The sequence below is a fragment of the Lissotriton helveticus genome, chromosome 9, assembly GCF_964261635.1.
Source record: "Lissotriton helveticus chromosome 9, aLisHel1.1, whole genome shotgun sequence".
Classification (NCBI taxonomy): Eukaryota; Metazoa; Chordata; class Amphibia; order Caudata; family Salamandridae; genus Lissotriton; species Lissotriton helveticus.
In genome coordinates, this window is record NC_136070.1 from 246,508,456 (window position 1) to 246,521,815 (window position 13,360).

A 13,360-nucleotide genomic window follows, 5' to 3' on the forward strand; every position below is an offset into this window, starting at 1 on the left:
AGGTTATAGACAAAACTCTTTGTACACTCGTTTCACTTTATTTTTCTTTTAATTTTACGTTTTCTATTGTTATTTCTTTTATTCTCTTTGTTTCTTTCGTCTCTTTTCTTCTCTCACTAACCAGTTTTCTTCGCAGGTATTTTGTCGTCATGCAGTGCATCACGGCTCCTGCTCGCAGTGTGCATGGGAAGCAGCCAATAAGAAGTCTGTTGAAACAGGATCAAAGAATTGTGAGCCTATTGTCAGGAGATAAAATCATAGACTTAATGTTGGGGACTGGGTTAGGGTAAAAAAAAATCCCATCTTAGTCAGAAAAGGTCTTTCCAAATTTTTGGAGTCTCAAATTATGGAAGTACACAGAAATGCAGTGAAATTATCCAATGGGAACTGGTGGAATTCCTCTTGGGCTGCAAGGGATCTATCCAAGATGATTAATGCAAACAAGGGTATCAATCGGGGGGAATGGTGTTCCCTCTGTTCCTTCAGTTTCTTCCAGTCCTTCTGTTTCTTTCAGTTTGGAAGGGAATGGGTTCAATAGGAAAAGCACTAGGGTTCGTGTGAGACCCGGCAAATTACAGGATTAGGTTTAATTGCTTCTTCTTCATTGTTAAGTTTTTCACTAAAATGTTCAACACATATTTTGTATATCTTATGTTTTTGCTTCTGTTTTATTGAAAAAAGGGGCAGGAGTGGTGATGCTGGTAGAATATTGTATGTGGTGTCACCAGGAATATTGACAAGTGCTTCTGTCCACGAGTGTTCTTGAAGAGGCAGTTGCAGCCTGTGCCTTGGGATGCTACCAGCGCAGATGGCTCTCTGTATCCGTTAATACATACTTCATTGAATCACCTTCTCAGCGATGCATTCCGTTCTTTCATCAGGGGAGCAGGGAGATGGGTCTGAAGTCTTGAGGTCTGTAAGGTCGGCTGACGGTTTCTTCAGCAGGGAGTTGATCTCTGCGTGTTTCCAGTCTCTGGTGGCAGTCTCAATGGAGCAGTTGATGATTAGGCAAAGTTTGGGAAGTTGGTGGTGGAGGATCTGTGGAAGATGTGGTGCCGGCAGGGGTCTGAGGGACTCCCGAGTGAATGCTCTTCATGGTCTTGAGTGTATCTTCTGTGGTGAGCGGGGTCCAGTTTAGCAGATTGTTGAGAAACGTCGTCTTGTGGTGGTGGCAGGAATGATGGGCGGGTCTTCGGTGTTAAAGCAGTCGTAGATCCGCTTGAGTTTTGGTGGAAGTAGGTGCTGAGTTTATTGCAGAGGTCTTGGGAGGGCGAGACTTCGGTGGTCTTGCTGTGGGGTTTGGCGTACTCCTTGAAGATGGCGAAGAGTTCTTTGCGGTTGTGCGCGTTGATTTGTACTTGAGGGGTCGTTTTCTTTGCAGTTTTGAGGAGGGTGTGGTGTGCAGAGGCATTAAAGGATGCGTAGGTCTCCAGGGTTTTGTTATTTCTCCATCTCTTCATGAGTCCAGACACCTGTAGACTGCTCGAGGAGGGTGGGAGTGAACCAGCTGGTCTTTTTTGATTGTTGCTTGCCGGGTGCTATCTTGAGGGGCACCAGTGAGTCGGAGCAGGTTGCCTGCTGAGGTATTGACGTCTGTAAGTCAGCAGTATGGTAGGGCTGAGGGAGACAAGAGTTGTTCTTTAGTGACCTTGCTCCAGTTGCAGGGGGTGGGGGGTGAGGGGAGAGAGGGGTTTGGTGACGTGGATACAGTGGTGGTCAGTCCAGAGCAGTTGGGAGGTGCAGCTGTAGATGATGTTTTCGCAGGCGGACAAGACTGGGTTGAGCGTGTCCTGCTGCATGGGTCGGAGATCTATCCAAGATGGCTAGAATCCGATATTGCTCAGGTTCTCCATAAGGGACACAGTGTTCTGGTCGTTGGGGTTGTCCCGGTGGAAGGTGAGGTTGCAGAGTAGGATGTAATTGCTGGATGCAATGTAGTTGATGACTGTAGGTGAAGGGCTGGCGTTGGTCTGGACCTGAAAGTGGAGATATTCCATAGTAGCCGTGGGTTTGTCAGAGTGGGTGGTCCGGCAGAGGGAGTTCTAGTGAGCGATGGCGATGCCTCCTCTGGGTCAGTCAGTGCGGTCCTTGCAGGCGATCTTGTATCTGTCGGGAATGGCAATGCTGATGTCCGGGCCTGAGCCTGGGTTTGTCCTGGTGCCGTGAAGAAGCCGATGTCGGTAAAGACAGAGTCTAGAAGGTCCCACATTTCTGTGGCGTGTCTGTGAGGGAAGCGCATGTTGAGAAGGATGAAGCTGAGCAGGTTGCTGTGCTGTGGATCGGCCTGGCGGCAGGTGGAACTAGATTGTGGAGGTGTATGAAAGTGTGGAAGCAGTTTTGGCAGAAGGATCCTGGAGAGTCCTTCAGCGAGGCGATGTGGCAGGTGGCCTGGCATCTGGTGTTGAGGGTGTTAGCGTCATTGGTGGAAGGTGCGAGAATCAGGGTCTGTGGCGCTGGGCACGGATGGGCCCAGACAGCGATTTAGTAGTGAGAGAGGGAGGGCTGGACAGCTAGGATGCGAGAAACACAGCACTAGGAAGGGGGCGGGCCACAGGGTCTAGCAGCCGCACAGCGCAAAACAAAGTGAAAAGTGCAAAAAAGGAAAAAGGGCGATGAGAGAAAGCATAGCAGATAAGAGTGCAAAGAGGCAGAAAGCAAAGGAAAGTAGGCAGGCCAGCAGGAGAGCAAAGATGCTCCCCACTATACCACCAGGGATGAGGCAGGAGCCTGCGGGTGGAGGAGGGCCAAGGATTTTTGCCAGTAAAGTGCCACCAGGATCGGGCAACAAATAGGTGAGTTCCCAAACTTGCCTATGACCTTGAGAAGCAGAGGAAGAGGAACAAAGAATGCAAATCAGTCTTTTTGCTTTTGTCGCCCTAAGTGGGATGGGTATGCCCAAAAGTGGGTCCTGTGCTCACTGCTACTGGATTCGAGCTAGCCTGGCTGAGGGGCAATACCCCAAAACAGGTCCAGGATGCACGTTTCTGGTCCACAGAGGTCATGGCCTGGCAGTTCTGGCTGGATTTTTCCCATGGGAATCAGGGTCAAGGTGGATTTGCACATGGCTGGGTCCAAAATGTGGTGGCCTGGTATGCAAAAATACGGTGGATTAAACCCAGATCTATGGCTGGGGGTGAATGTTTGAATTGCTCAGCATGCAGTCCTTCATTTGTTCTTTTTGTTTTTAGTCTTGCCAAAAAATAGAAGCCAGACTAGAACAGAATTGCACGAGTCGTTCTCCACAGTCAGGCTCAATATTAGCAACTGTTTATTATACTGGAGTTTTAAAATGTTTTAGCTCAGAATACATAACGTATTGACTTACAGCGTAGGGGGGGGGGGGGGACTTGTGGCCATAAGCAATTCTTTCCTATTTATCACTATTCATTTTAGTAAAAACCAGAACAAAAAGGCCAGTACTAGTTTTTCGATAACTGCAACTGTAATTAGGTCATGTGACCCTGCCAATCACAACTCAACTGTAATATGGTATTACTGTTGAGTAGCCATGTAATTTGCCTATTGCGGGTGACTAGAGACATCACAACTAGACTATTAAAAAGGAAAGTGAATGGTTAAAGCAACAATTTAAAATAAACATAAATTCATAAAAACTAATCACAATTGCGAAGAGCAGAACAATTGACAAATAAATATGCAAGGTATATGGGAGTACATGTACGTCAGTACTAAAGAAGCTGCTTCTGAAAACAATAAGCACCTCTGGCATCTACATAATCAAACTATCAAGACCGCATTCCGAAAATATTCTGGAGGGGGGCAAGAAAATGTCCTTACTGTTAACATCCTTTTTAAACACACTATCTTCATTTGAGCCCAATGTTGAGAGATCGATTTCTTTAACAGGAGACATATTAATATCTGCCAGCGCAAGTCTCCTGCTTTTCCTAAATTCTTTGTGCCGGTTTTCCTTCTGAGTCAAAGATTTTCGGCGGGCAACTTTTGCTCTCAATGTTTCAGTGCTGAGATCCTTTTTATAGCGGGTTGTATATTGGGATTTAGCTTCCATTTTCTGTTAAATTAGAAGAAAAACAAGCATATGTAAATTAACATGCAGGTTCAACGATCATGTGTTAAAAAAAGTATTCCATTTACTAGCAATTTAAAGAAAAGGAGTGAAAAAAACACAAACACTTTGGGCTGAGAAATCAGGCACGCATTCCCGCTACTTTATTGTTTCCTATTGCTGCATGTACAATGTGAAGTATATATTTAGTTTGTGGTAGGAATTTTCCACCAACTGTGAAACTGCAGGGCTGCGACACGTTTCCTTAACCATGGCCTTCTCCTGGCCAACTGTGCAATTGGTTGTAAATGGAAAGCCCATGCTCTTTCAACAGGATGCTCAGCGGTATTAGGCTGGAATCTGGCACAAATGAAGGCCTTACATAGAGAAAAGAATTCGGGCCTCCGCAAGCATCCGATTTGCTGAGGACTGGGAAAACTTGTGGGTGCGGACACTGGCTCTATATAGTGCACTAATATGAAGTACACTGTGCAGAGTCAAAAGTAGATAGTACTAACGCTCTATTTGTGGTAGTGTGGACGAGCAGTTAGGCTCATCAGAGAGTAGTGCTAAGCAGTTGTACACAGAGGCAGTAAATGAGACACAAAAATAAACCAGAGACCAATTTAAAAAATAATAGATGTTTATGTACATTTTCAACCAAGAACTTTGTTTGGCAGCAAGTACTCAGTTATGATTTTTTTTAATTTGCAAATGAATTACTTTAGTGCTCACCATAGAAGTAAATGGGGGGGGGTTTAAGGTTCACCTTCGAAATTTAAGTAGGAAGGCCAGGCCCAATGATCCACCAGCGGATTCTCAGTGGCATCCAGGATTCGGTTGGAAGTATGCTGCTGAGGTCGTGGTTAGCTGGTGCTCTACGAGGAAGGGAGTCACCTGAAAACACACTGCTCCAGGGAACTTGAAGGTAAGTCCAAGTGGTGCCACTCGAGGGAGCAGGCGTCAGGGCCTCAGGACCACAGCTGGTTCATCAGTACCCAGGCTGGGCGGGCTAGGTGCAGGGTAGATAGATCAGCCTGGCAGCTCACAGAGTGAGTCTCAGGGGTCTTGATGGGTGCTTGCTTCCTGGGCAGTTAGAATCCAGCGTGGACCCTTCATCTTGGGGCATGTTGCAGAGAGGTACCCGGGGTATTGGTGCGGCAAGGCTCTGGTGGGTCCTGGGGTCTCTAAACTTGGTGGGAGAGACCGATCTGACCCTCTGGAGGAGGTGTACTACTAATTGTTCTTGTGCTGCGCCGAGTCATTGAGGAGCAGCAAGTCTGTACAACCGGATCCTGCGGTTCAATGCCTGCAAGGGAGTGGCATCTCCACTTCAAGTGATTTGTAGCAGGCTGGAGGAGGCCTCACAGTTGCCGGACGAGAGAGCGCACTACAGTTGTCGAGTCTTTAAGGCAGCAGGTAGATTTGGGTGCCAATTTTCGGCAGCAAAGCTTCAGTCCTCTGGTCAGCAGCTCTTTGTCCTTTTCTTCTTTTTGTCAGTCAAATCCAAGTTCAGGGTCCAGGGATTCCACTTAAATACTAAATTTAGGGGAGTTAAAAGGGGAGACTGGTAGTAGCCAATGGGCTACCTACCTTTAGGCCGTCTACACTGTAAGTGACCACTTCCTGTGGGATGAAGCACTACCCTGACAGTAATTGGCTAGATTCCCCCAAAAACCAGGATGGAGGGACCACATCTCCTGTACCACCTATGGGGTGCTGTTGGATGAATGGGAACCCATCTCCTAATTTACTGTAAATGCTTTGATGATAACTTTTTATATCGAATAAAGCCAATAACACCAATTTACTTAATTTTCCTGCCTGTCCTCCCGCTAAATGTGGAGCAGGAAAGGGGGTTGGGCATCCTCCACTAGCTGGAGCTGCCTGGCCGCATTTCAAAGGCGGCATTGCCTTCGAAGCTCCCAGTCTTGGAAGGCCATCCTGTCCTGGGGGAGGTGTGAAGCATCTCAACCCAGAGCAGGCTTTGTTCCTGGCCACTGAGAGGACTGGCCCTCAACCCATGAGGTAAGAAACATGTCTGCTGGTGACAGGCTGGCTAAGACTAGTTAGACTACAGCACTGCCTGGTAGGTTCTATGGGGGACCCTCTTTTTAAATCAAACACTGGCATCAGCGAGACTTTATTAATACAAGATGATTGGCACCAAACAGCTTAGGGTACAGTGAAGCCATCATGGAGCTATGAAACTCAATGACCAGTATCAAGCCCACGTACTTGCTATGGCTTCCTTGTGCACCTAAAATATCCAAGAATGGACTTGATATTGTAAAGTCATAACTGCTCAGGCAGATATGTCCACACATGGAATATAGAGTACCCTGCCTTAAGGCCGCAAGGCCTGCTTTAGGGGTGATCTGCCTATACCTCATGCAGTGTATGGATGCATGGTAAACAGGGCTGTGTGCCATTCCAACTCTTCGATTTTCTCTGTACCAATAGCAACTGGCATAGTCTTGACGAGGAGTCCCTGGGGTGGCACAGTTGGTGCTGTAGCCCAATTGGAATCTCTTCTGTCCCAATGCCCTAGGTACCAGTGGTACCATTTACTAGTGACTTACAGGGGTGGCTGAAGTTGGGCCAATCGTCATACAGTTTTAGAAAAGATCTGGCACTGGGAACCTGGTTGGCAGGGACCCAGTCCACATTCAATTTGAAATCACATACACCAGCAGGCCTCGAAAGATCATAAAAATATTAATAGACCTGCAGGTCTAGTGACTTAAATCTATTTGACCCATTAGTAATATACTTGACCCATAAACTGGTTTCAAGCGATGTTATTGTGGGCAAATAATTTTATTTATTGAGCTGCCATTTTCTTCATCATCACATATGAGAGCACCTACAAATGTGTGAGTTCAGCATGTCTGCTGTAAAAACAAAAAACCTTGTTTTGATTTAATAGACTAAACTTGTTTTTCCGTATATAATTCAAATCTAGCCACATATAGGATACATATGACCAATCACTTGCCTCTTAGTTCATTTTTTTTTCTTCCTCATATGACCTCCGTAGCTACTGACGCCTCTTGACCTGATTCGCCACTGGCACAAATAGCTTTTGGTGGATACTTAGTCTCAGCGGATATGTTCTAGACGGGTGATGCCCATTCATACTCAACTTGAGCTGACCCAGAGGTATTAATCATTGGAAGGGGTCCTAGATCCAGATCTAACATATGGTAATACAAAATCTACACTCTACTGCCTCTTAGTTGATTAACAGCATTTTGATCAGAGAGGGGGCAGGAATGTTTCTCAAATCGTGTTTAAAAACTATCACTTTTAATTAATACATAACTAAAGCATTAAGTGGGCTTGGGTGGGAGCAGTCAAAAAGTGGGGTGCTGCGGAAGATCCGAGAGGAGGAAGCGAAGGGAACGCGCAACCAACACATATCCATGGAATGGGCGCAAATCCTGTTCCAGTTCAGCCAGCAAACCATGCGAGCAAAATCAACTGAAGCCCCCCATACTCAACCAACTTCTGCCATGCCAGTCACACCAGCTGGCTGATGTATCGAGCTAGAGCGCCCGCCTGTTGCTGATACTCCCTCACGGCCCACACCGTATAGCACAGCCCAAGAACCTGACAAAGAAATTAGCCGAACCCCCCGCATCGATAACCGCCAGACTAACCCCACATACCGGCACAGAGGAACTACTGACTACCTTCCCGTCTGCACACACACACGCCTTTCCCCCGCAGATCCTGCATCAGTACCTCCGTTCAGCATACAGGTTTTTAGTTTAGGATACAAACCGCTACTCCGATAACACCAGTGAGGACGGGGATCGTTACCCACCCACTAGAGCAGCAGACTCAAAGCGCCCATGAGAACCATGAGCAGACATAGCTCAGTCACCAAGAATTTGATTAGCAACCATATCCCAGTGCCCGCAAGTCTCACACTGATAACTTCAACCTATGTATAATACTGGGATTGTATTGATAGATTGGGGCAGCTATGAGAGAAAACATTTACGTATCTAGACCTGAATGCCATAAAATATCTGCCTATGCGTATACCTTCAGATTGGAACCATTGTCCATGATTCACTGTAACTAAAGTGTTGAAATTCAATAAAAAACAGTAAACAAAAAAAAACTAAAGCATGAAGCGGTAGCACACTCATTTGTAATCAACAGATTTTACATTGAAATGGCCACAAACTTTCCCACTGACTTGCGGCTTTAACATACATACATATAGTACAAATATTTGAAAATAGAGTTTCTGTAAATATGTGTAATTTGCACATCACCAAGTAAAGTGTTCTGTTTTTTTTTTGCTCCTATTTTAAATCGTAGTTTGCATCACACTTCATTACAAAAAAAATTTGCTTTTGTAATTCTTGATATATTTTGAAATACATTTCTAATATTAATTTACAGGTTACCTATTTAAATGTCATGGGTTAGAGAAAAATATCTGACATCTTCAGACAGCTCACTTGACAAAAACCTAACTCTAGTATGAAAGACAAACCTTGTCTAAGCAGCAATTAGTTAAAAGACAAACTGACATTTGACCTCTTACCTTGAACAGACAGCAAATGTGTTAAGATAAAAACAAGATTTAATGGCATCTTTGTTGCTCATTCACTTCCTGAATGAGCAGAACACCTGTTCCTTTTCAGCCTAAGTTTACTCCCCAGATGGAACCAGTAGATGCTAAAAATAGCTTGACTTGATAAACTTGCTTGCAATTGCAAGTGGGCGAGTAGATTTTTCGAGGCCTGACCAGACAAAGTGGGGGATACCCATGTCAAAAGAGGGACTTCCCTACAATGGGCAACTCTAAGGGAGGAACCTAGAGATGAGACACTACCCCCTTGAAAGATTCAGACCAACTAAATACTCCCACACCAATCTTAGTCATCCGTCAACACTACCACACTGCTCCCACCTTTCTTCGGGACTGCACACACCAATAGCCTGGGATACTGCCCCCTCCACCTCTCACCCCCCCAACATCTTTTACTTATGCAAGACTAACCACTCCCCCAGCTTGCACATCATTAGACTTTTCCGTAGAGTGCTTGAAAGAATTGTTCCAAGTACCTTGTTCCCATTACTTCATTTCTACCACTTCTCTGTGAATGTAACAACCCATTCACCAAAACCAGGATCTTAGTACATTTACTTGTACAAGGTATCCATGAATAACACCACGTTTATATAGTCCTCTCAAATTATTTATATATTTAGCCTGTGCGTTAAATTAATGTATGTTTCTCACTACCCCTCGATTGCACTTTAATACACTGTCTTGTAAACTTTAAAATTCAAAAAGCTGTCAGATATATATTTGTGGTGACAGCTCTTTTCAGCAGTATGAAGTGCTCAGAACAGCTACAACCTTCTTTGAACAAGGTACGTTTGATTGACAGGTTGCTACTGGCTCAAGCTTTGATAAAATAAGTGATGCTCGATTGAGACAGAGGATCTTTAGAAATCTACCTTTTGAAAACACGTAGTTAGCAAAGATGCCTCAGCCTCTCAAGGCTGTAAGGTACCCAAGCGCTGAGCTTGACAAAAACCCAGACAGCAGAAACTTCAAATTTCTGTTATCTCCTCTGCAGGTTTTTATCAACCAAATGCAGTAGTTCACATTTTCTTCAGCCCGGCACCCTTAAAGTTGCATCTCTGCAATAACACTAGTGAGTTGGATATTATTAGCCTTTGGCAACTTGCTGCATCTCAGATACCTACGGGTTTGCTGAAACATTGGCAAGTAATGAAGCATGCTGCTGCACAGATTGAATTAGATCTTCAGATGCTGTTGGTCTGTACGACAGATTCGATGCAATGACAGCACGTTGTAGAATAGGGTAGGAATTATTCTACGCCCCACAATACCATGGATTCCACACTACATTCCAAAACAGACTCTAGCCTGCAACCATTCTAACATTTTATTACTGGTATTGCCCAATGAGCCCAATGTTTGTCCTAATTTGACACACTAATTAACAGCCCTATAGACGAAAAGTCAACAGAATCCACAAAATTAGCTGATATACTGTCATTCTACTTTCAACTGGACTCAGTATGGGCGCTTTTCTGAACAGTCACCATACATTGCTTATTCACACATATATCCACTATCTAAGCACAGAGCCATCGGCTCCTAGACTACACTTATGAAAAGTCTTTAATCATACTGCTCGTGTAGAACATATGACGACAACAGTAAGACAAGCTTGTATTTACCAGAGTACAGATGTTATTTGTATTTGTATTTGTAAAGCGCGAATTGCTGCCCTGAGGCGTCCAAGCGCTAATGATAACCAGAATCATCCGGAGAGCACAGGAGGGGGGCGGGATTAAATGGGTGAGTTGAAAAGAAAGGTTTTAAGCTGTTTACGGAATGAGGTGAGGTTGGAGTTGGCTCTTAGGTGAAGTGGAAGAGCATTCCACGTCCTAGCGGCATTGTGGGCGAAGGTCTTCCCGCCACACCTAGATCTTTTTATTCTAGGGGTCACGGCTAGAAAGGTCTGGCTGGAACGGAGACTTCTGTTGGGCGTGTAGTGAGTGACTAGGTTACGAGTGATGATTGGACCAGTGTCCCAGAAGGCTTGATGGGCAATGCACATTGCCTTAAAGAGAATTCTTTGGCGAACTGGTAGCTAATGAAGGCTGGCCAGTCCGGCCCTTGCTGGGTGTCTACGAGGAATCTCCAGCAGTAGGCGGGCTGCGCAGTTCTGTACTATCTGCAGCCTGCGCAGAGTGTAGTCTGGGGCGCCGAGATAAAGGATACTTGCAAGCAGCTGCAATATGAAAACATTGTTCATCTATTAGCATTGATGGAATGAGGAAAGAGCCATACCTCACTAATAAATGATATAGTGGATACTGTGCACCACACAACAATTCTTAATATGAACTAAATAAAGCATTGATTTCTTTTCAGCAGTTGGCCAACAACTCTATTAAATAAGACTGCTGCAACCGTCCCAGGTTCCATCCAATGGTATCCCATTTCAAAGAGTCAGCTTCACTGTTCTCTCCTTTACTAATTTTTCCAATGTAGGGGAGAGGAAGCGGTCCATACAGAGACTCTCAGGTCCCTCCACAGCTGAATAGCCAGAAACTTCTGGAACAAGATCCTCTCCAGTTTGGCTCGGAGACTGCACCGCTCATCCTTTTGAAGCAGAGTCCAGGTCTACCCACGCTGCCTTCGAAAAAGCAAAAGGAGGTACATGCTGTACACACACAAAATAATCACATAACATACCTACCATTCCCAACATACATAAACACCACATAACAGATGACACCAGAAAATGTCCTACAGCCATTGTATAAACACCATGCAGTCTGGTCCAATTTGAGCAGTTCACATGCGGGATGAGATAGTCAAATTTGCTGCATGAAGCCATGGCTTTTTCGAGGAACTTGCAGGTAAAGAAAACCAAACGGCTGAAAGAACATCTAAACTGAAAAGTACCACTACTCCAAGTTGCATCAGCCTTTAGTTATTAAACCAGCATTGACAGGGAGAGATGTGCCTGGACTACTAGAGCTACTGGAAGGAAGGCTTGTGAATGAAGCCTTTCATTCACAAACTTGCAGACTAATAACATATTAACTAAGCGGATAGCGGCATGGATCAGCCAAACAGTTTGTAACTTGTATAACTATTACATAACTAGGAAAGACAGTTAAATAGGGTACAAGAAGTGACAAGTCTTCCCCTGTGCCAAGTGAACAAAACTGTATTGAGAACTTCAGTGGCTGTAAGGACCACCTCAGGAATCATGTGCTCTTCCGCCATGGACAGATACGCAGAATAGCCCACCTCCCTGGCAGAAATACTGCATCTTGTAGTAATCAAGCGATTTCTGCAAAAAGCCCATTAGCACAGGACCAGTTTTGTTTAGACTAAACAAACAATCACGTCATCTAGTTGCTGCTGAGGTACTCCAGAGGCACAAAGAGCATATTAGGGGTAAATGAAACAAGCATAGAAATGTGTATTATCAAACCCGAAATTGAAATTCTGTTGTTCCAAGATCTGTACTAAGAGTTAGGAGCTCTGCCGATTAAGAAAGAGCAACCAGTGTAATTTTAAATGCAGTAAAAGATTCAGTCCGACACTTGAGATTAAATCCCATTTACAATTGGAAAGACAACAGTATCATCTCATCCACTACATACTGGACTCAAAACAGATGAACTCCAAGTCTAATCATTTTCACAACTCCACAGGGCCCGCGATCCAATGCAAAACCCCTCTCCCCCATTTCTACATCCTAAAATTGAGGAATTCTAAACCTTGATGCCTGCTTGTACTATAGCTTCTAAAAGTCAAAATTGTTTTGCTCAAAGCCTATAGAACTCTGCTGCAAAAGAAAACCACACAACAAATTTGGTTTTAATGTCCAATAAGTGGGAGCAGTGGAGATCCAGCCTGCCACAGGTACACGCTTCTATGAGCTCATTGCGCAGGCCTAATATTGCATTTCTGGGCTCATGGCCCGCAGCATGGTTGAGGGGAATCAAAGGGGCACTGCTGGTTGTCAAATGAATGAACAATGAGGCTATTAGCCGACACAAAAGTTGACAATACATTCAGCTGCAGGGAGGAAGCGGGCAATCTGGAGAGCGTGGTCTACAGGAGGTGCTCAGGGATAGAAGGGGTTGGTGACAATGGCACCTCAGGTATGGATAGGTGATGTGTAATAGCTCCACAATAAGTTAATAGGGTCCCTCTCGATTGAGTGGTGGTTATAATTGATGAAGTACCCAGGGCTGGAGCATGTAGTAATCCCTGGCATGCACCCACGGGAGGTGCTTTCGAGGGTTATCTTCCCCAAACAAAGCAGTTGGTGCATTGGTCCTTTGTGTAAATTGTGATGCCTGACAACTAGCAGCACCAGAGACAGGTTAGGCAAAAATGATTAACAAGAATTCTTCAGTCATGCAAGAGTAGAAGCAAGGGTCTGGATAAGACATAAGAACGGCAGGCTGTCTTCTGTTGCAACTTGTTAAAAGATCTAAAACCAGAAATTAGGGTACGGGAAATAATGAAGATACTAAATAAAACAAAGAAAATGGTCCAGTTTGAAGACAGAACCCAGTTTGTATATATGGAAGATACTAATAAAGTTTGTTTAAAAAAAAAAAAAGATAGAACTCAGTATGGATGTTCAGATAAGCGTACTCAAGACAAATGTAACAGTGGGGAATCACAAGGGAGAGGCTGGAAAACAATAGGAGAAAACAGCGGACTTTCAGCATTGCGTGCCTGCTTACACCGGAAGTTATGTTAAAGGAAAATGTGAAGAGGGAGTAGTGTTAAGC

General features: G+C 44.7%; 1 protein-coding gene across 4 annotated transcripts in view; it reads right to left on the bottom strand.

The window, feature by feature from the left end:
* DLGAP5 (DLG associated protein 5) overlaps positions 1 to 13,360 on the bottom strand; it is a 175,962-nt gene that overhangs the window by 145,272 nt on the left and 17,330 nt on the right. For all 4 annotated transcript variants that reach the window (XM_078659842.1, XM_078659841.1, XM_078659840.1 and 1 more), the window contains exon 2: positions 3,799 to 4,033. In XM_078659842.1, coding sequence (XP_078515968.1) covers positions 3,799 to 4,030 — 232 coding nt within the window. In that variant the 5' untranslated portion in view covers positions 4,031 to 4,033. The remainder of the gene's footprint in view (positions 1 to 3,798; positions 4,034 to 13,360) is intronic.